The following is a 23916-nucleotide window of genomic DNA, read 5'->3' on the forward strand; positions in this document are numbered from 1 at the left end:
GCACTTCAACACCGCTACCAACCTTTTTCCGCCCCCGCAGAAGTCCGCTAAAGCTCTGTTGACTTTGCAGCGGCTCAATGGTGATTTGGAAACTTCCGGCACAACACAGTAAGTGTTCTAGACCCCATTGCCTTGCATTGCCGTTGCGTTGCCCTGAGGTAAAACAATCACACAACACACACTCGCAATGCATGTGTAAAAGGGGCCTTAAAGCGGAACTGTAGATTCAAATGAAACACATTGTTTCACTTCGCAAGCAAGTAGGAAGAGCAGGAAAGCTGGCACTGCTGCAATTGTTCAATTTATTGTAGCATACATAAAGTGCAGGCGTGCAACATCTTGCAAAATGGCGCAAAAAGTTTCTCTGTTCAGAGAGATTTAGGATTTCCAATGGTTCAGGGGTTCCCCCCGTTAGATTCAGTGCCTTTTCCGCTTTGGGTCCCTCTGGGGCTTCTTGTCCTCTCAGGACAGATGCTTTCCTTTTCTTTTTTGTTTTGATTTTGCTCCTCCCCCTCCTTGTGCCCCGCCTAAAGGGCGATCTGATTTGTTCGTGTTAGAATCGGGCGGGTTGATGGGCTTAGTTTCGTCCTCACTGGATTCAGTATCGGTCATCCAGTGCCCTTTACCCTTCCTGAGTGTTCCCCGTCTGACTTCTCTTGCCTTTCTTGATCTCGAATTAATAATCAGTGAGGATAGGTTATTATCCAAGGGATACTGAAAACCCACAGCAAGCAATGCTTTATCGCACAAATCGAGTTTTCACCCCGCACAGGTGGCCCGGACTCTGCCCTACTCCCAATTCCTCAGACTGCGTCGTAACAATGCTAACGATGCGGATTTCCGCCAGCAGTCTGAGGAGCTGGGACTGAGGTTGTTGGCTGGAGGCTACAATGAGCAGGACATCCAAGAGGCCTATGTCAAAAGCAAGTACAAAACGAGATCAGACCTCTTAAAGAGGAAACCAACGAATCTTCCCATACAGCGAAAAACTCCCTTCTCTTTTGGCTACACCAATATGGCTGACCATATAAAGAAAGTAATCCATAGGAACTGGGACATCCTGACCAGGGATCCCATACTGAAGCCTCTAGTGACTGAAGGACCGTTATTCTCTTTCAGAAGATCGCCTACAATAGGCTCATTGGTGAGCAGAAGCGAGTTCAAAACAGCAAGTGGTAGTGATTGGTTGCGTGAAGGAGGCCCTTGTGGTAACCACAGGTGTGGACATTGCAAATCATGCAGTCAGATGGTAGTGGGTTGCCAATTTCATATTGGCCCACTTCGATGAAATACGCGCTCTTTTTTTACTTGCCAAATGCGGTTTGTGGTTTACACAATGTGGTGCCCCTGCGGAAGGTTTTATATAGGGGAAACTACGAGATCAATTAATGAACGATTCAGAGAACATTACAACTCCCTAAAATCAGGTAAAGGTTCCCCCAGAGTGATCCAACATATGCGAGAGAGCCATAGTAATGATCCCACAAAGCTGACCTTTGCAGGAATTATCCATGTCCCACCATTATCAAGAGGTGGAGACAGGGAGAAACGATTGAAAAGAGAAGAAGCAATGTTGTTTCTGCAATCGGAAGCTATGGGACCTTTGGACCTTAATGATCACACAGATTTGTCATGCTTCCTTGACCCCTGAGGCCGTATCTTCCCTCCCCATATTTGGACTCCTCTGATGTGTCCTATTTGTTGTCTGTCTATTGTCTTATATGCTATGTATGATCATTTTTGCTGTTAATTTGTGGAGAGTGGCAATATGACCGGTGGCTGGTCCTCCTTCTCCCTCCCTCGATCCATGGCTTGTTCGCCCCCATGGTGAATACTCACCAGGGGTAGTGGGAAATTTTACTTCCCCACAACCTCCCATTTTCCTCCCCTCTCGATTTTGCACAATTTAAAGACTTGTGGCTTCCTTGTACCTTTGATAGCAGTAATTTGCGTTCTTGTGGGGCACGATCCAAACGTACTGACACCTTGGATAATGCACTTTGTCTCACTATTTCAGAATCTCCTGATCATCCACCTTTACTTCGTCTTACATGTTTTTCTTGCAATTCTTTCTGGTTCCTTTCCCCTCTTCCTTTTCTCCCCCTCTATCTTTTTCATTTTGTTTCTTTCTTTCACCCTGGTGCAGGTATGACTGAGTCGGGCCCTACCTCAATTTGGCCGCTAGGGGGAGTTTTCCGATTCCCAATGCGACCATTTTGACACATGCGCCATAAGCATAATAATGCAGTACGCATGCATCCAATTGACATGCGTACATCACTGGCGCCATGCGGAATTACGCCTAGGCGTCAATACGTACGCACACGTGATGCGGAAATATGGGCGGCGCTGCCACCGAAAGTAAATGTTACATGACGGCTCTGGAGGATATTTAACCAGAGCCTTTTGCCCATAACTTTGCAGCCTCCGTAGAAGCGCTATCCCAGCGCGAAACGGCCATCAGGCATCTTTGCCCAGCACCCACCACCACCCACGCCTCCTCTGAATAGGGTATGTTGATGACTTTTTATGCCATTTTGCAAGATGTTGCACGCCTGCACTTTATGTATGCTACAATAAATTGAACACTTTCAGCAGTGCCAGCTTTCCTGCTCTTCCTACTTGCTTGCTGTTTCACGTTCCTAGCTTGAGCACGCTGTGGTTCTAGAGAAGAGGTGTATACGTTTCCTCCAGTGCACACTGCATGTCCTTTTAACTGAGTAGTCTTTGTCGCACTCGCTGTAGTGCCAACCGCCTGCTTCCTTTTGTTTTGGTTTACATTGTTTCACTTACCTGGGGCTTCCCCAAGCCCCCAGCAGCCGCTCCTCGATGAGCCTCCGTTCTCCCTCCGCCAGCTACTTCCGGTTTCGCCGCCAGGCCACTGTGCCTGCGCGGCTCTGGCCACGCGTATCCTTTCTTCGCATTCCCCGCTATTGCAGAGGGGAACGCGAAGAAAGGATATGCTTGGCAGGGCTGCGCTGGCATCGACTTACAAGTCGAGGTACAGAGCGGAGCGGGGGAACGGAGACTCGGCGTGGGACAGGACTGCTGCTGGGGGCTTGCAGAAGTTCCAGGTAAGTGAAACAATGTGTTTAAAAAGTATCTACAGTTCCGCTTTAATGTTATGGGTTTTGGGTTTTTTTTTTGCATTTTGGCCAGGCGTTTATCCAGAACTGCATCTCTACAGCAAATCTCTAACCCTTAGGGCCCTTTCACACCAGGGTGGTGTGGTATTTTTACCGCACCCCACCGCCAAGCACTGAAAGGCTTCTGCCGATCTGTCAGCTCAGAAGTCATGTTAGTCTATGGCGCGTAGATATTCTTAATTTTAAAAAGATGACCAACGCGACATTGCAGCACGCATGCACGGAAGTGTCTTTTTACAATGCGCTTCAATGCACTTCCGCATACTGCAAAACAGGAGTTGACCGCAACGTGCGTCACTTCCTGCTTGGCCCAAATCCAGATGGGAAATACCGCGTACTAACCCAGTATTCCCTGAAGGCTTGTTTTTGGCGGTGCGGCGCGGCTGCCGCATCACCAGTTTACAGTGTGAAAACAGCCTTAAAATAAACCTAAATCATGCCAGACAAGTTAGCATTGTTGGCATAGAATAGTCTCACTATTATGGCACCCATACATTACTCGATTTTCAATCGAGAGATCAAGGAATTGACTTTATTGGGCGATCAAAAACCGTGTGATGTATTGACTAGTGGCCCACACACGGCAAGCCAGATCCTGGCGATTCTCCTACTCTAACCGATCTGAACGATGTTGTGCCTCCATGCTATGTAGCCCAAAATCTTTGTGTTGATCGTAATCATGAGAACGGTAGCTGATTCCTTTTCAATCGACCAATACTTTCCACTCTGCTCGATTGAGTACATTTATTGATTCTGGCAGATATTGGCCAATTTACAATGAGCAGAATGGAATATAATCAATTCTCTGCAGATCTGATAAAATGATTGAATCGAATGGTCGATCAAACAAGAAAATTGAGCATTGCATGGGTGCCTTTACTCCTTTCGGTGAGCAAACTGCCTCTAGCAATGTCCCCTGAATGGTGCGTTGCAAGGGCATGGTGCGTTGCAAGGGCAGAGCTAACGCATGGCTGTGCATAATTGCATTATTTTTATGTGTGAAGTCTGGTACATACATCCAATTTTGATTGCCCAGAGACTGACCAATTTTACCACCTCCATGTATCATGAGGGCAAACAGAGTTTGAATACTAAAAACAGATTGGCTATCATTCATGAACAGGCTGTCGGTAAGGGGAACCCGTGCGGGAGAATACCGCCGTCGGTAGTTTATCCTTCTGGGTGGTCATTCATAAACTTTGTGCCTGGGGCGGTAGCAGTGCGGAGGTTTTCTGGAGAATGGTGTCGGCAGGCGGGCGGTAGGCATGCGGAAACAGAAAAGCTGGCCGAGTCCCTCCATGCGGTGCTCTCTCTGCTGATGTGTGGGAGGTCCGTCCCATTCACTTACATGTACTCCGCAAGCTTCCCGCTACATCCAGGGGATCGGTAATCCCCTTCCGCATACCGCTATGCGGAAATGTTTATGAATGAACATTTTGATACTTTTTCTGGATAACTGCGTATCCACACTGCACAAGGCGGTACGTTGTCACTCTGCACGGGAATGTCAGCTCCGCATGCGGAAAGAGGCTTTATGAATACAAAACTTGCTCAGTGCTCGGTAAAGTCAGCGGTATTACGCATTTCCGCATGCGGGAATGCTTTATGAATGATAGCCATTGTGTAGGTAAGCTACCATACTACATGGATGTGGTATAATTTCCTAATCATTGGCCAATCAAAATTTGATGTGTGCCAGGCTTAATCAAGGCTTGTTTGAGTAACCATATTAAGCATGAGACCCATATTCACTTGGACTTCATACTGTGAACAGAAAACGATAAGTCCTTTACTGAAACAAATAAAAAGATGGTGTTGAACTTTGTAATATAAATTGAAGGTTATTGCATGGGATGTGATGTGAGGTATGGGTTGTTTGGCTTCGCCAACTGTCAAGACGTGATAAATATATACCGTATATTCCCGTGTATAAAACGACTGAGCATATAAGACGACCCCCCAACTTTTCCAGTCAAAATATAGAGTTTGGGATATACTTGCCGTATAAAACTACCCCTCTTCCAACGCACCAAATATAAATTAAAAAACATACTGCATACTGGTGCTAGGAACAGATACTGGTGCTGTACTGTATGTGGTACCCAGTATATAGGCAACTGTCTGGTTGGATTGGTCAACTCTCCCTCTCCCTAAGTGGATTGGTCAGCTCTCCTTGTCTACCTGTTTATCAAAGCGGTGTGGAAGAATAGATTGCACTGTGCCCATAAAACACGCCTCTTTCACCCTTGTATCCTATTTACCTCCTCCTCCGCCTCTCAGATCTCACACATTTGCACCTGCGCCGCTCCACTACAGTCCTCAGCAGCGAGATCTGAGAGGCGGTAACAGGATAGGGCATATCACCCGGCATTAACCACTTGAGGACCCACCCTTTACCCCCCCTTAAGGACCAGCGCTGTTTTAGCTGATCTGTGCTGGGTGGGCTGTGCAGCCCCCAGCACAGATCAGGGTGCAGGCAGAGCGACCAGATCCGCCCCCCTTTTTTCCCCACTAGGGGGATGATGTGCTGGGGGGGTCTGATCGCTCCTACCTTGCCTGGGTGTTGCGGGGGGGGGGGGGCACCTCAAAGCCCCCCTCCGCGGCAAAATTCCCCCCCTCCCTCTCATACCTTTCCCCTCTAGCAATCTGGGCTGCACAGGACGCTATCCGTCCTGTGCAGCCAGTGACAGGCTATCCCCTGTCACATGGCGGCGATCCCTGGCCGCTGATTATTTCCGCTTGTGTTTACATTTAGCCTGCGAGCCGCGATCGGCGGCCCGCAGGCTATTCACGGAGCCCCCCGCCGTGAATTGACAGGAAGCAGCCGCTCGCGCTTCCTGATTAATTAGCCTGCAGTTCTGTGTCGCCGGTCCTGCAGCTGCCACTTTGCCGACGCGCGGTATGAGTGCGCGGTCGGCAAGTGGTTAATGACACCTGGCGTATAAGACGACTCCAGACTCTTCAGAAGATTTACAAGGGTTAAAAAGTAGTCTTAGGGCTGGTTCAGATGGACGCTTGCGGAGCGTTTACCGCAGCGTTCGGAACGTCGCGGTAAACGCTCCCATTCAAGTGAATGGGAGCGTTTACACCGAGCTTTTGCACGCTTTTACCCGAACGCGGCGTTCGGGTCCCGATTTTCGTTCGCGTTCGAGCTGCCTTTGGAAGCGACATGTAGCTTCCAGGGAGCGGCCAACCGCGACGGCTAATGTTCCCCTAGGGGAAAAAAAAATGCAACGCATCGGAACGCGACCGAAGGCTACTGAAAGCCTGACCGCGCAGCCGCCGCAACGCCCCCAGACGCGACGCCACGCAGACGTCCATCTGAACCAGCCCTTATACGCTAGAATATTCAGTAGATGCTTTCATTTTTGTACAAAGAAAAGTGGCCACCTTCTGTAGTAAGCAAGATTGAGCTTCATCCCAATCAGGACTGATCTTTACCTTTTATCAAATAGATCATCAGGGGTCTCTGTATGGCTGATATTGTGCTAAAACTCCTCCCCCCCCAGTGTTATGTCCTGACCATGGTCCTGACAGTTTGCTGTCTGTGAGCCTCATTGTATTATGGGAAATAAAGGCCTTTTCCAACTGGCAAGAGCATAGAACTCTCAGTAACGAACATTCTGTACAGATCACCAGGCAGGACCAGGGCCGGCGCTACCATTAAGGCAAAGGAGGCAGCTGTCCCAGGGCCCCAGAGCTTGTAGGGGCCCCCAGTGGCTACAAGAGGAAAAAAAAATTCAAATCGGCCTTATAGTTTTTGAGAAAATCGATTTTAAAGTCTTAAAGGAAAAAAAAACACATTTAAAAACCTGCCGACTTTAATGGTTAATAGCAAATCCACCTTAAATGCTAGAAACCCTAACTTTGCAGGATATGTTAAGGAGATCATTAGGAATAAGAGGAAAAAACAATTTTTCAAAAAGACCTTATAGTTTTTGAGAAAATCGATTTTAAAGTTTAGAAGGGAAAAAGTATAGTTTTTAAATGCGGTAAATGTAACTTTTAGTAGCAAACCTAACGGTAGTGTAATTTTACATGTATCAAACGAAAGCGCAATCAATTTCCTGACGAGGTTTCCAGGGGGTCTATACGCAGCCGCAGCGCTTTGGCCAGGGATCGCTATACAGCCGCAATATGGCTGTATGAAGATCCCTGGCATTTTTTCCTATTTTCCCAATTTTTTTTTTTTTATGTTTAGAGTGTGGGAATTTAAAAAAAAAAATGTGGAGCTTTGACCGATTGGGACTTCACACACTGACTATACCAGCTGCAAAAAAGGTCCCCTAATGCCGATTTTTGTTCCGGGGTATATGTTGGGGGGGGGCCCCCCAGGTTTATTTTGCCCTAGGGCCCCATTGTTGCTTAAACCGGCCCTGGGCAGGACTAAAGATCTCACCACCTGTGATACATTTCTGAATGTGAATCAGGGAGAGGAAAGATTTTGCAATAGGCAAACACTAACTAAATAATCTATAAATGAATATTGTAAGAAATAAGCAATTGTATTTATTATTTTATTTTCACCACAGTTCCGCTTTAAATGAATGCCTTCTTGTATTCTAGGAATTCTTCTTTCATTGTATGGCTGGGAGGGAAGGTCTGGTGGACACAGCTGTGAAAACGAGTCGATCTGGATACCTCCAGAGGTGTGTATCAGATTTCTAGCTTGTAGACTGTTACCATGGTTATAGCTTGTATAGAGGATCCACAGTCTTTATTGAACAAAGATCAGCAAGTGCCCCACCTGGCATGTTTCTAAACTAAAACTGCTCCTTAAGAAGAACTGTCACAAAAATCTTAAAATTTAAAATGCATACAAATAAGAAGTACATTTCTCGCAGAGTAAAATGAGCTATACACTAATATTCTCCTAAGTTGCTGTCACTTACAGTAGGTAGTAGAAATCTGACATTACAGACAGGTTTTGGAGATAGAAGATCCAGAGAATCCGCATACCCTTGATGAACCTAGTTCAATGTTTTAATTCCAAAAAAGTGACACATGCCATTCCATAAACCAACGATTCGTTTCGGGGCCCCGTGGGGTCCCCTTTGTCAAGGTAACAAAACACAGAATGGAATTAAAACATTGAACTAGGTTCATCAAGGGTGTGCGGATTCTCTGGATCTTCTTTGTACGAATATGCTAATCCAGCACCTCTGAGGTGGTGTGCAATTCCCCAGTGGACTTTTAGGTTTTGGAGATAGACTAGCCCATCTCTCCATAGGGGATTCTCAGCAAGGCCTTTATTCTTTATAAAGACATTCCCTGAAAAAGATACAAAGATGCTGGCCAGCCTCCCTGCTCACTGCACACTATTTTGGCAGTTGGACGGAGCAACTGCCATCCACTAAGTGCTTTTAAAGAAAACCTGAACTGAAAATAAAAGTCAAAATAAGCATACACAAGTCATACTTGCCTCCCATGTAGTCTACTCCTCAATCTCTTTCTCCTGTCCCGCGTCCTGTTTGTTCACTGTGATCAAGGGAATTTTCTGTCCTCCATTTTGAAAATGGTCGTTACCCCATAACAGCTTTCTGGTCAGCACACAGTTAAACTGTAACATCGCCCACTTGAGCCATAGGGAAACATTGACATTACCTGGTACATCAAGTTTTCCTCTCAGCTATAACTAACAACAACTATTATTTTACGGACACCAACAGATATATTTAAGATCTGACAAAATGTTGTCAGAACTGGAAGGGATTATTGTCAGAAGAAAATGGTGAGCTTCTGAGAGGAACTGATGGCAAGGTAACTATGTAATGTTCATTTGAAGTTACCTCGTGTGTTTATTTTAAATATTTTTACTCAGTACAGGTTCTCTTTAAAGAGAAACTCCGACCAAGAATTGAACTTTATCCCAATCAGTAGCCGATAGCCCCTTTTACATGAGAAATCTTTTCCTTTTCACAAACAAACCATCAGGGGGCGCTGTATGACTGATATTGTGGTGAAACCTCTCCCACAAGAAACAAGAAAAGTACGTACTCTTGGCAGTTTCCTGTCTGTGAAGCTTGCTGCATTGTGGGAAATAGCTGTTTACAGCTGTTTCCAACTGCCAAAAAACCATGCAGCAGCTGCATCATCTGCCAACAGTAAAGATGTTCACTGGAGTTCCTCTTTAAAAATAAAGAAAACCCTGAGAACCTCCCTATAAGCAGATGGTCTAGTCCAAAATCTTTCGGTAATGTCAGACTTCAACTACTTACTGTAAGTGACAGCAACATGGAAAAAAAATCATTTATGGCTCATTTTACGCTGGGAGAAATGTACTTCTTATTTGTATGTGTTTTACATTTTAAGATTTTCGCGACATTTCCTCTTTACTCACAGTTTGGAGATGAGAATTCCAGCTTGTAAGAAAAAGGATTTTGAATTGCAGACAGCTTGGCACTGGGCTTGTCCAAACTATAGGGAGGTTATGAGATTATGCTTGCTGTGCTGAGGGTCTCTACATTTGGGACTACAGATTCATCTTCTGTCCCAGCTTGTGTTTCTGGCTGGGGAGGTAGAGTGGCATGCCCTGTGTGTGTGTGTGCGTGTGTGTGTATATATATATATATATAGAGAGAGAGAGAGAGAGAGAGCGCCTGGCACTCCTATAAAGCTATGTCTGTCTTCTTTAAAGTGTACCCGAGTGGATATGTGACATGATGAGATAAAAAAAAGTATGTACAGTACAAAACATATTAATAACTAGGCTGTTTTACTTGTTTCCTTTTGCTGCCTGAAAGAGTTAATTTTTAGGCATGAAAGTGACAGCTTCTGTCTTGTCAGCAGCTTGTGGGGAATATAGTAAACATCACTGATAAGCAAATTACAGCCATAAAAGTTTTGCTGGCAGAATACAACTTCTGAGCTCAGGGGAGAGAGATATAAAAATATCAGTAGTGTAGTTCATGTATTTCAAGTCTGGGGCACTTAATAGGCTGTCACTGATTAGAGACGGTAAAACATTCAAAGTACTTTGTAATTGTTTCAATATAAAAGAAAACTATGGTATACTTAAAGAGTAACTGTCAGGCTGCAGAAGCTAATTTAAACCTCTATTCTCCTGTGTTAAACAGTTTAGACGGAAGCCAAAAAGGCAATAGTGAAGATAAAAATCTCTCATTCATTTGATGTGTGCTTATCAGCAAAGCTGTTAGACCCAAGCTCTTAAGAGGACGCAAGCCGCAAACCATGCTGCAAAGCATTCTGGGGCCCTCCCCTCGGCTGCTAATGAGAAGTTACAGGGTCAAGTAACAATAGCATGTAACTCAGTCCAGTGCACAGCACTGATAAATCTCCCTCCCGGCAGAGTACACTGCAGGAGTCCGCTATTGTTCCTAGCCACATGGCTAATTAATATTCACTGCAAACTAGTGTTATTCAGTACGAGCTTTTCTGTGATCAGGAAGCAGGCAGGACATGACGACACAATTGGCTTCATAGGAGACAGCCAAACATGGAACCTGCCATGAGCTGTCAGGAGCATCATTCTCTGCATATACTATATAAAAATTCTGTGAAATCCAAACGTGGACAGTGAAATGCATATGTAATGTAAGTACAGCCTATATTTAGCTACTGATATATGTGTTTATTTTCTCTGAGACCCTATACCTAACAGCTCCTCTTTAAAGTAATAATAAGAAGTAGGACGATAAATATAATTGTTTATCTCATTCATTTATTTTCACCTCGGGTTCACTTTTAATTTTCGGGTGGTTTCTTAAAGTGTACTTGAACTCTTGCACAGGACACGAGGAAAACAGAGAGAAATGCACCCTGTATGTATTTAGAGAGAAGAGCCTTTCTAATTCCCCCCTCACCTGTGACTAATCACAAGTGTAACTTGAGCTCTCAGCTGTGTCAGGACAGACATTCAGTCCTTGGCAGACACAGCTAATATGTAAACACAGGAGGTTAACCCTTTGTCTGCTTCCAAGAAAGCAGGAAATAGGCACACTGCAGATTTATTGCAGGAGTTCGGTAAGCTGTAACAAAGAAATGTTTTTCTTGAAAGGGTATTATGCTATTGCTTATCTTTTAGAATCTACCTTTCATTTCTCTAATGCATGTGCAAGTACATTTGCATTAAAGGGACACTGTTTGGGGGTGGGGAAAATGAGTTGACGTTACCCGGGGCCTCTAATGGTCCCCCGCAGACATCCTGTGCCCGCACAGCCACTCCCCAATGCTCCGGCCCCGCCTCTGGTTCACTTCTGGAATTTCTGACTTTAAAGTCAGAAAACCACTGCGCCTGCGTTGCCGTGTCTTCACTCCCGCTGATGGCACCAGGAGCGTACTGTGCAGGCCCATTATGGTCTGTGCCTGCACCGTGTGCTCCTGGTGACATCAGGGGCAGCGAGGACACGGCAACGCAGGCGCAGTGGTTTTCAGACTTTAAAGTCTGAAATTCCAGAAGTGAACCGGAGGCGGGCCGGAGCATCGGTGAGTGGCTGCGCGGGCACAGGATGTCTATGAGGGACCATTAGAAGCCCTGGGTAACTTCAACTCGTTTCCCCCCCCCCCCCCCCCAGTGTCCCTTTAAGGGCCTGAACACACTGCTGCGCTGCGTTTTTAAAATGGCAGGCGATTGTTAAATCACAAAGCCTTCATGAAAATAGAAAAACCTCATTGCACCAGTGTGTACAGCCTCAGGTCTACACGATTTTCATGATTATTCAGAAGACCTTGCAATTAAAAGACACATGCGATTTTACCAGCGCAGCAGTGTGTACAGGCCCTAAATGTCAATGGCTGACTACTGACCTTGCTTGCTGCCCTCAGAGTGGCCATCATGTAAAGTGAACCTAAAAGCAAAACATTAGATTTCCACGGTAGCGCTTTCAAAATATTGTATGTAAAGCATTAGATACTTGCCAAAAAAAGAGGGAAGAGTCTGCATATCATGCCGCCCTCCGTTGTACCGCAATATGAACATTGCATAGGCGGTGCACTGAGGTGCAGTAGACGTGTTACAAAGCGGTCTACACCGCTGTGAACGGGGCCTTACATGCTTGGACATTCATCTGTAAGGTGGAAATCCCTTTTCAGGTGGTGTATTTTTATAATGAAATGACTCGGGCCTTTTCTCTTTTTGTAGGTGTGTTATTAAACATCTAGAGGGACTGGTAGTCCAGTACGACCTGACAGTCCGTGACAGCGATGGCAGCGTCGTTCAGTTCCTGTATGGGGAAGATGGCCTGGATGTCCCCAAGACACAGTTTCTCCAACCAAAGCAGTTCCCATTCATTTGCGAGAATTATGAGGTATGGCAGTTCTATTTAGAATTATTTATTACATGATAGAGAGCATTGCGCCATTTGCAGCCATTGTGTCTCTGGCAACCTGGTGATTGGCGCTCTACAGCAATAACAGACATTTGTAAAGCGCTTTTCTCCCATTGGATTCCAAGCGCATAAGCATGGCTCAGACCAGTAATTAGTTGATTGGTAAATTTAGGAAGAATTTTACAAGTCCGCAAATGCCAGGCTAAACAGGTGGCTTTTCAGTCTGGAGTGAATAGCTCCAGGGATGGGGCTGTCTTTACTGGGTGTGGTAGGGAATTCCAAAGGGTAGGGGCAGCATGACAGAAAGCTTTGGCTTCAAAGGTTTTGAGGTGCACTCTGGAAGTGACCAAGTTTATGGATCCTGCTGATCGGAGGTTGTGAGAAGTGTTATGCAATTTCAGCAAGTCCTCTAGCCTTGTAACCATGGGAGTCGCAGATTGGAACCCCATCCAGGACACCACTTCCACGCAGTTTGTATGTCGTCGTCGTGTTGGCTGGGATTTTCTCTGTGGGCTCTAGTTCCTCCCACATTTCCCAAAAAATTGCCTCCAGCAAAATTGTCCCTAGGCTTGTAGGAATAACCCCCCCCCCCCCCCCCCCCCCCCCCCCGGGCCAGCTGCAGGACGGTAACGAGAAGAAGGAACGCGTGGCCTGGGGTGCACAGGCGCTGTTGCCGTTGACTTACAACTCGGCAGTAACAAAACTGCACCGTGACGGGTGCTGTTTTTTACACTGAAAGTTCCAAAGCAAGTAGACAATATATCTGGTCTCCCAGAATGCTCTGTGGGAAGAATTCCGCATAGCTAAACATTGCTGGGAGGGTGGAGCTACCTAACAATATACAGCAATGGATATATATAGGAAGTGTTTCTGATGATGAAGCCAGGATATTTAAAGGGAACCTAAACTGAGAGCGATATGGATGTTCCCATCCTTGGCAGTCCTGATGATCTATTTGGCTGCAGTAGTGGCCGAATTACACCTGAAATAAGCATGCAGCTAATCCAGTCTGACTTCAGTCAGAGCACCTGATCTGCATACTTGTTCAGGGGCTGTGGTTAAAAGTAATAGAGACACAGGATCAGCAGGGCTGCCAGGCAACTGGTATTTTAAAAGGAAAATTCCATATCCTTCTCAATTTAGGTTCCCTTTAATGTAGAAGTGGGTATCCTGAATAATTTGCTGCATTTTACTGTCACTACAGTGCCTCTTTAAGATTCTGCTGTTGGGATGAGTGCTAGAAGTAATTATGTGATTACAATATGATTTTATGAAGACCAGTTTTGCAGTGCTTTTAGATAAGTGTTTAGATTGCTTTCAGCCCATCACACCTTTTCCTGGTATCTCTCTGTAATGTAACCACACGTAATGTTCCTCGTTTATCGTCTTGAATGATATACAATTGCAGTTTTACTGGAACTTGAATTTGCATAGGTGAAAACAGAACTTTGCACAGAGCTAATCCGATTAGAAAATGCCAATCAAAGAACTCACAGCCAATTAAATGAGTTGCCAGGTGAGTATTATTTTAAAGTGAATCTGAAGCCAGGCTGAAAATAAAAATCAGATACTCGCCTAAGGAGAGTGAAGGCCTATAGAGCCTTCCCGTTCGCCTCCTAGTGTCCTCGTTCCCCCACAGGCTCCACGTTTTGAATCTCCAACCGCGGGAGATTTTGGCAGTCTTCGGAAGCACTCGGGCTCCTGAAGACCAGCGGTTCTGTACTGCGCAGAAGCGAGAGCACCAGAGAGGGCACTCGCACGTGTGCAGTTTGGAGCAGCCCGACTTCAGGAGCTTAAAGAGAATCTGTATTGTTAAAATCGCACAAAAGTAAACATACCAGTGCGTTAGGGGACATCTCCTATTACCCTCTGTCGCAATTTCGCCGCTCCTCGCCGCATTAAAAGTGGTTAAAAACAGTTTTAAAAAGTTTGTTTATAAACAAACAAAATGGCCACCAAAACAGGAAGTAGGTTGATGTACAGTATGTCCACACATAGAAAATACATCCATACACAAGCAGGCTGTAAACAGCCATCCTTTTGAATCTCAAGAGATCATTTGTGTGTTTCTTTCCCCCTGCAGCTATCTTCCACTGAAGTGTCAGGCTGTTTCTTCCTGCAGAGTGCAGACAGCTCTGCCTGTATGTAATTCCTCAGTATGTGAAAGCCCAGCCAGCTCAGAGGAGGATTTATCCAGCTTGTAAAAGATAAGCGAGAAGAGAGAAGCTTCCCTAATCTAAATAATACACAGGCAGTGTGCAGAGAGGGGCCTGGAGGGGGGAGATGCATCACAGAACCACAACACTGAAGAACTTGGCAGCCTTCCAGACACAGGCCGACAAGTCTGACAGGGGAAAGATACATTGATTTATTACAGAGATGGTGATAGTAGAACGTGCTGCAGTAAGCCAGAACACATTAGAATAGCTTTTGGAACTTGTAGGATGATAAAAAACAGGATGCAATTTTTGTTACGGAGTCTCTTTAAAGCGGACCCAAACCAAAATTTTTTTTAATTAAAAATATTTAGTTGCACCAGTCTGACACATACAAAGATAAATAAACACTCCTCCTTCAAACCTATGAGCATTTCAGTGCATGTTTTTCACCCTTCTCTTTTCATACCTAGGGTTATACTGGGGGCAGCCATTAGTAATTCCACCATTGCTGGACACCATCTACTCCACCAGTTTGCCGGAAAAATCCCGGCAATTTGAAAGGAAGGGAGGGGTTCCTCCAATAAATGTAAAATATTTTATATTTGTCATCATGCAGCTGAAAAAAGGCTGCTATTTATTATTATTATTTAGAAAATAGATTTTATTTCTGAAATCTTGTATTTTTAATTTGGGTCCACTTTAAGTGCTTCCGAAGGCTGCCGAAGTCTCCCGGACCCGGAAGGAAGCAGTCTACAGCCAAATTGGTTGTGGACTGCTAACTGGAGGCCCTACGGGGGAAAGCGGACACTGGGAGGAGAACGGGTAGGCTCTATAGGACCCAGAGCCTTCCCTCTCCTTAGGGGGGTTTTCTGTTTTTTGTTCTGATCCTGGCTTCCGGCTCTCTTTAAGAGAACCTGAACTGTAAATAAAAAGTCAAAATAACCATACCCAGGTCATGCTTACCTCCTGTGTAGTCTACTACTCCAATCTCTTTCTCCTCTCCTGCGTTCCATTTGTCCACTGTGAACAATTGATTTCTACATCCTCCATTTTAAAAATGGCCATTACCCCATAACCGCTTTCTGATCAGCACACTGTTAAACTGTAATATCACCCACTTAAACCATAGGGAAACATGGACATTACCTTGCACATTCAGTTGTAACTGACAGCTGCTGATATATAACTGACAGCAACTGGTATAGGTTAGTATGTAATATTCATTTGCAGCTACATCATGTGTTTATCTATATATATAAAAAAGTGTGTGTGTGTGTGTGTGTGTGTGTGTGTGTGTGTGTGTGTGTGTGTGTGTGTGTGTGTGTTGAACGAAACTTGGTATGCAGATCCCTTACTACCTGGGATGATATGTTCTGGGGGTCTCGCGCCCCCCCCCCCCCCCCCCCCTTTGCACAGCTGGGCGGAGCTACAAACAGTAAATCAGATTTCACTAATTCAAGTCGATGGAAAAAAATTAAAAGGCTGCCATTCTCACAGTAATCAAGCCAGAGTCCCCACACTTGGCACAGTTGGTCACTTGGTGACTGAGGTTACAAATCCAGGAAAAGTGGGTGGAGCATAAAACAGCCAATCAAATTTCAGCCATTCATTTTAAATGGGAAAATGCAGCCATTTTTACACTGTTAATCGCAGGGTTCTCAAACTTGGCACAGTTGGTCACTGGGTGAATGAAATTAAAATGCAAGAGAGTGGGTAGTGTCTACAACAGCCAATCAAAATTCACCTATTGATTTTCAAGGGGAATATTTAAACTGCTGCCATCAGATTTCCTTGGTGGATAAACTGCTTCCATTCACACATTTTTGATGCCAGGCACCTGAAAGCTCACAAACTTGGTCATTGAGTGACTGTGTGTCAAGGTTACAAAAAGTGGGTGGAGCCAAAAACAAATTTCCCTGGGAAAATATAAACTGCAGACATTCTTACACCGTTAATGGCAGGGTTCCCAAACTGTACACAATTGGCCACTGGGTGACTGGGATGAATATTCAGAAATGTGGGTGGAGCCTACAACAGCTAATCAAAATGTACCTATTGATTTTCAAGGGGAATATTCCCATTGCTACCATTCTTACACTGTTAATGGCAGAGGCCTCAAACTTGATACAGTCAGTCATTGGGTGACTGGGATCCAAATTCACTAAAGGGGTGGAGCCACAAACAGCCAATCAGATTTGTTAGTTTGAGAACCCTGCCAATAACAGGATGGCTGAAATCAATCTGAGTGGGTTTGCATAATTGTGTCAGTATTGTCTTTTTGCATAATTAAGACTAAGTGGGTAGGTGACACAGTTGGTCACTGGATGACTGGGACTAATATTCAGGAAAGTGGGTGGAGCCTACAGCAGCCAATCAAAATTCACCTTTTGATTTTCAAGGGGAATATTTACATTGCTGCCATTCTTACACTCTGAATGGCAGAGGCCTAAAATCTGCTACAGCCAGTCACTTGGAGACTGGGGTTTAAATTCTGAAGGGAGCAGGCCAAAAACAGCCAATCAGATTTGTTTAATTTCAATGGCAAAAGGCAACTTATTGATGCCAAGTACCCCAAAGCTCATAAAATTGGTCATTGAGTGACTATATCAAGATTACAAATAGTGGGCGGAGCCAAAAACAACTAACTTTTTTAATGGGAAAATGTAAACTGCAGCTATTCTTACACTGTTATTGGCAGGGTTCTCAAATTTTGCACAGTTGGTCACTGGGTGACTAGGATTAATATTCGGAAAAGTAGGTGGAGCCTACAAGAGCCAATCAAAATTCACCTATTGATTTTCAAGGGGAATATTGAAACTGCAGTCATTCTTACACTGTTTTTTTTTTTTTTTTTCAAATTCTTTACATTCTTACACTGTTAATGGCAGAGGCGTCAAACCTGCTACAGTCGGTCGTTAAGTGTCTGGGGTTCAAATTCAGTAAAGGGGTGGAGCCACAAACAGCCAGATTTCTTTGCTGGATAAACTGCTTCCAGTCACACAATTTTGATGCTGAAACCCAAAAGCTCACAAACTTGGTCATTGAGTGACTGTGTTAAGATTACAAAAACTGGGTGGAGTCAAAAACAGATTTTTCTGGGAAATTGTAAACTGCAGCCTTTTTTCACTGTTAATGGCAGGGTTCTCAAACTTTGCACAGCTGGTTACTGGGTGACAGGGATTAATATTCAGAAGAGTGGGTGGAGCCTAAAAATGCCAATCAAAAATCACGTCGCTCTTCAAGGAGAATATTAAAATTGCTGCCATTCTTGCACTGTTAATGGCACAAGCCTCAAACCTGGTACAGTTGGTAATTGGGTCACTGGGGTTCAAATTCAGAACAGGAGACAGCCACAAACAGTGAATCAGATTTGTTTCATTTCATCGGAAAATACAACTTGATGCCAAGGACCCGAAAGCTCACAAACTTGGTCATTGAGTGACTGTATGTCCAGGTTACAAACAGTGGGCGGAGCCAAAAACAAATTTCACTGGGAAAATGTAAACTGCAGCCATTCTTACACTGTTAATGGCAGGGTTCTTAAACTTTGCACAGTTGGTCACTGGGTGACTGGGATTAATATTCAGAAAAGTGGGTGGAGCCTACAAAAGTGAATCAAGCTTCACCTATTGCTTTTCAAGGGGAATATTTAATTGCTGCCATTCTTGCACTGTTAATGGCACAGGGCTCAAACCTGGTACAGTTGGTTATTGGGTGACTGGGGTTCAAATTCAGAAAAGGGGGTGGAGCTACAAACAGCCAATCAGATTTTTTTCATTTCAATACAAATTGATAACAAAGACCGCAAAGCTCACAAACTTGGTCATTGAGTAATTGTGTGTTAGGCCGGTTACACATTAAAAGCGTGCAGGAGAACGGCTCCTGCACGCGTTGTGGCATGTCGGCGGGAACCTGCGGTGCGACGCTGAGTAGCGGCAGTAGTAGTTAATTAACCCGAAGGGGAAACGCCGATTCCCGGCGATAAAATGCGCCCGGGTGCGTCGTACCGCAACGCATCGAAACGCAGCACTGGGTGTGAAAGGTAAAATGAAAGTCTATGGACTTTCCTTTTACCTTGGTTAACGCAAAGTATAGACTTTGCGTTAAAACGCCAAAAAAGGGCTCTGGTGTGAAAGAGCCCTTAGGGTTAGAAAAAGTATGCTGAGCCAACACCAGCCAAATACATACCCGGGCAACGCCGGGCAATCAGCTAGTTTTAAATAAATTTCCTCGCTTCAGGTTCCCTTTTAAGTCTTTCTTCCACTGATGTGAATTCAGGCACCATTCCAATCAGAATTAAGATACTACTTGACCTTTATTTTTTATAGCAATACTTTATTTAGGCTACATTCCCAGTGGGCGTTGCGTAAAAGCTGGAACTGAACGGAAAAGTTGCGCAGCACTTTGCAACACAGTGAATTTATAGACGATGAAAAGTATGCTTCACTCTCAAAGCACACGGAGTGCGTTGGATGCTGCAGGCTGTTTTTTTTTTTTTTTTTTACCCCCAACTTTATTGGTCCATTCATTTGTAAAATGTTTGCACACGCGACGTGGGAGCGCATGTGCAGAGGCAGCAATTGGTGCTGAACGTATGTCTCATGTCCAGGAACCTACAGGAGCACTAAAATGAAGAGTCATGCCCAAACATCATAAGTGGTTAAATGACCCAGCAAGAAATGTTTTTATTTTTTATTATTTGTAATAATATTAAATTGCGGAAAGGCTTGTGCAGCACTGACTCGCGCTTGTAGCAAATCTTTAGCAAGAGTGGAATTTTTCAATAATCCTCTTCTAAAAGAAGTTCAACTTTGCCATAATTTCAAGCAAATTCATTTGAAACTAGTAGACCTAAGCCCGTTAATATAACAGGCTCTAGGTCTCCCTCATAGCGCCCCTCTCGCAGCATGTCAGCACCTATACCCGCGTGCATGCGTCCGCCTGTGCTCAAGCCTGCCCGGCCCCCTGGCCCCATCTTCCTCCTGTCCCAACGGCTGTCTGTGCTACACATGCACAGTAGCGCAAACGCACAGACACAAAGACGGGGGACGCAGAGATACAGGGATATTCTCATACAGGACTAGTAACTTAACCCGTTTAAAAATGGGCTAGGTCTGTCCCTAATGCGCCACACACACACACCGCACTCACACACACACTCACACACTACACTCACACACACACACACACCGCACTCTCACACACACACACCGCACTCTCACACACACACACCGCATACATACACACACACACACACACACACACACACACACACACACACACACACACACACACACCCACACACACACCGCACTCACACACACACCACACACACACACACACCGCACTCACACACACACACACCGCACTCACACACACACACACACACACACACACACACACACACCGCACACACACTGCACACACACACTGCACTCCCACACACACACTGCACTCCCACACACACACACACACACTGCACTCCCACACACACACACACACACACACACACCGCACTCACACACACACCGCACTCCCCCCCCCCACACACACACACACACACACCGCACTCACACACACACACACACCGCACTCACACCGCACACACACACACCGCACTCACACCGCACACACACACACACACACCGCACACACACACACACACCGCACTCACACACTCACACACACACACACCGCACTCACACACTCACACACACCGCACTCACACACACTCTCTTACACACACACACACACACACACACACACACACACACACCGCACTCACACCGCACACACACACACACCGCACTCACACCACACACACACCACACTCACACACACTCACACACACACACACACACACCGCACTCACACACACACACACACACACCGCACTCACACACACACACACCTACACCTCCTGGCCCGTCCTCCTTTAACTCTCGGCGGTGTCTCTGCGTCTTGTCCCTGCACATGCGCAGTGCTAAAAAGCACTGACACAGGTGACACAGGGACATTAGGGTTTTATTATAGAGGATGAGTGGAAGAAATGAGTGGAATTTTCTGGAATCGATCAGGGTCACTTCTCCACGTGTGGTCATCTCCACTGCGCACGTTAGCTGTGACCCTGACCGCATGTTATTATTTAATTGCCTTCTATGCATCTCCTCCTTTATGTTTAGCGGTTGGCTTTTGAGTGCAGCAGAATCACTCAATCTGAGTAATGTGACAGAAGAAACAGCCCGAGAGTCCTTATCATGGATTCCAGTAAGTTACGAGTCCCAGATAAAGCTTTCTGCTCCACTCTCCAGCACTATAAATTATGTCTAAGGAACACAGCCTGTACTGGGTAATACATCATTTTATTTTTGGATGACAGCGCACAGTATGGGCAGCTGCATGAATATAAACTTTAAAAGACAAACAATAAAAACCCAGCTTTTTGAAGTATTTAGTAAAGCAAAGCTTAGTGCGATTTGCCTTGTAAAAACAGAAGGTACTTGGGATAAATCAGATTTAAGTGAGCGACTGTGGTTACCCACAATGCACACTGCTGAATATGCAAATGATCTCTTTAACAAAACAAACAAACACAGAACATTTATATCGCGCTTTTCATCTGGCGGACTCAAAGCGCCAGAGCTGCAGCCACTAGGGCGCGCTCTATAGGCAGTAGCAGTGTTAGGAAGTCTTGCCCAAGGTCTCCTACTGAATAGGTGCTGGCTTACTGAACAGGCAGAGCCGAGATTCGAACCCAGGTCTCCTGTGTCAGATGCAGAGCCCTTAACCATTACACTATCCAGCAGCACCGCTTTATAGCATCTATAGCTGTAAAATTTAAGCTATAGGCCTGCTATACAACATCGGTTCTAGATGTAAGACTGGCTTCAGGGGTATAAAGAGATAATTTGCATATTCAGCAGGGGGCATTGTGGGTAACCACAGTTACCCACTTAAAGCCAATGGGTACCACTTTAAAAATAAAAAAGTCAGATACTCACCTAAGGAGAGGGAAGGCTCAGTCCTAATGAGCCTTCCCTCTCCTCTCCCGGTGCCCTCGGTACTGCGCTGGCTCGCCCGTTCGCGTCCGCCGCTGCATGGACTTTGGAGGTCTTTGGGAGCACTCGGGCTTCCAAAGACGGGCCGCTCCATACTACGCACGCGCGAGTGCGTCATAGAGGGCGCTCGAGCATGAGTAGTATGGAGCGGCCCGTCTTCGGGAGCCCAAGTGCTCCCGAAGGGTTCCGAAACCTCCCTTCGGTGGCGGAAGTGGCAGTATTTGACCGAACTGCGCAGTAGAGCGGACCCGACGGAGATCGGGTATTTCCGTCTATTTCCGTGCCGAAAGTCGCCACAGCGCCCCCGCTGGAGCCAGCAAAGGTAAATATTGAACTGACAGTCGGCACAGTCGCCGGCTGTTCGGAGGGCTGCGGCGAGACCCCCGTGGGACAGAGGACGGCGTGGGAAGCCTCATTAGGATCCGGAGGCTTCCCCCACCCGAGGTGAGTACCCCCCAGGGGATCTTTTTGAGGTTACAGTGTCTCTTTAAATCTGAATTATCTCAAGTACCTTCTGTTTTAAGAAGGCACACCACACTAAGCTTTGCTTTTTCTAGTGGGAGGGCTTTTCAGTCTCTTTTAGTCCCCTATACTTTCCTAGTGGTTTTGGGTCACCCCATGCTGTTTGGTTACTCTGTTAGTTCAGCAAATAAACCCTGAAAGAGCAGGAATAAGAGTGTAAAGGTTTGTACGAACGCTATATCTGTCAAGGGATGCAAACAAGCCACCTCGCTCAAACTATATTTCCCAGCAAAAAGAAACTATAAGTAGTTTAAAACACATTGTTCACATACCCCGATATTGCAATATATTACGATCATGCCGTTCAAAAAAAAATGCTCATGAGAAAGTGACTTTCCACATGAGATGTGTGTGTTGTGCCCAGTAGTCGTCTGAACTGTTCCACCACTTGATCTGGGCAGAATAACTGATATGCGTTGCGCCCGATTGCATTGTTCTCCCCTCTGCCCCGCCCATAGGATTCTCTGTCACTAAGAGCTCGTTCACACTGGAGGCACTTTTGGAGTTTTTTAAGCGCTGGCGATTTTTCCAAATCGCCCTGTAAGCGCTTGTGCAATGATTCTCTATGAGAGAGTTCACATCTGGTTTGTTTCTGATCCGCTCAGAGAAGCGCTGCATGGACCATTTCTGAGGCGATTTGCCTCAATGGAAGGTATAGAAAAAACGCAAAACGCTCACAAAATCACTTTGTGCAGCAATTGTGTTTGCATTTTTAAGAATAAATATTGTATTTATTTTCTGGATCAAATAGTTCACTACCTGACTGATGTCAGGAAGTGAAAAAACTGAATCGCTCTTCAATAGTGTTTACAAAAACGTTTACCAAAACCACCCAACTCACAGAAATCACCGGGAAGGGGGAAAAAGGCATAAACCGCCCAACGCGAACACTAACGGCAGCGGAACGCAATGTGGACGAGGCCTCACTGAATGCTGCATGCAGTCTGCTTCATTGCTTTACCCTGCTTATCTATTCACATACCACCATGCTGCATTGCAACACAAATGTTATGCTTAAACATGGGGCATCCCAATACATTGAATACAATAAACATCCATCTGCCACAATGGCTATTATGAGAAGGGATTGCTTTTATAACTTGCCATGACAAATTCATGATGCTTTTGAGGTTTTAGCAATCAGGGTTTGTAGTAAAAATTAATGGATCCTGTTTTCAATTACCGGTATTTATTCAAGTTCCTCTCACAACAACAGGCACCTCCTAAGTATTAATTGCTAATGAATTTTTACCCTGGTGGGCTTTTTAGCTGACAGGCATCTGAAAATAACTGATAAAACAACTATCCCCATTGTGAAAAGAGCGCTTTTATTGGATAAAGGTAGCCATGCATCTAACAATGATGGGCAGATTTCACCAAGAGAGAAATCTCTCTGTAATCGAATCTGATTAGAAAGAGATCTGTCGGCTGCTCATACACCACAGGGCGATTCCCAATCAATTTCATGCTGAAATCTTTAAAAAATTATAAACCGGAACTCCTGCGCACTCAGCTTAATATTGAGGCCTTGTTCACATTGTGTTCGGCTCGCGTGTCCATTCGCGTTGTGTTTGTTTTTGAGGCGTCTTTTTTTCCCGATTCCCGACGCTTGGGTGGCGATTCGTTTTTGTACTTAGCGGTTTTCTAAGCATTTTTTTCTGAGCGGTTTTGTAATTCACTTCCTAACGCAAGTCAGGAAGTGAACTCTTTGACCCGGAAAATAATAAATACAATGTATTTATTC

The 23916-nt window shown here is 45.3% G+C and overlaps 1 protein-coding gene and 1 long non-coding RNA gene across 2 annotated transcripts in view; one reads left to right on the forward strand and one right to left on the reverse strand.

Moving 5' to 3' along the window:
- The window catches only part of LOC137563248 (uncharacterized), a 56615-nt gene extending 47436 nt beyond the window's left edge, over window positions 1–9179 (reverse strand). Inside the window, exon 1 of the long non-coding RNA XR_011030301.1 lies at window positions 9144–9179. This is a non-coding gene — a long non-coding RNA (uncharacterized lncRNA). The remainder of the gene's footprint in view (window positions 1–9143) is intronic.
- Window positions 1–23916, forward strand: part of POLR1A (RNA polymerase I subunit A) — a 190202-nt gene that overhangs the window by 75137 nt on the left and 91149 nt on the right. Inside the window, exons 21-22 of the mRNA XM_068275444.1 lie at window positions 7713–7795; window positions 12247–12412. Of these exons, the coding sequence (XP_068131545.1) occupies window positions 7713–7795; window positions 12247–12412 (249 nt within the window). The remainder of the gene's footprint in view (window positions 1–7712; window positions 7796–12246; window positions 12413–23916) is intronic.

The sequence above is a fragment of the Hyperolius riggenbachi genome, chromosome 1 (genome assembly GCF_040937935.1).
Source record: "Hyperolius riggenbachi isolate aHypRig1 chromosome 1, aHypRig1.pri, whole genome shotgun sequence".
In the NCBI taxonomy this organism is placed as follows: domain Eukaryota; kingdom Metazoa; phylum Chordata; class Amphibia; order Anura; family Hyperoliidae; genus Hyperolius; species Hyperolius riggenbachi.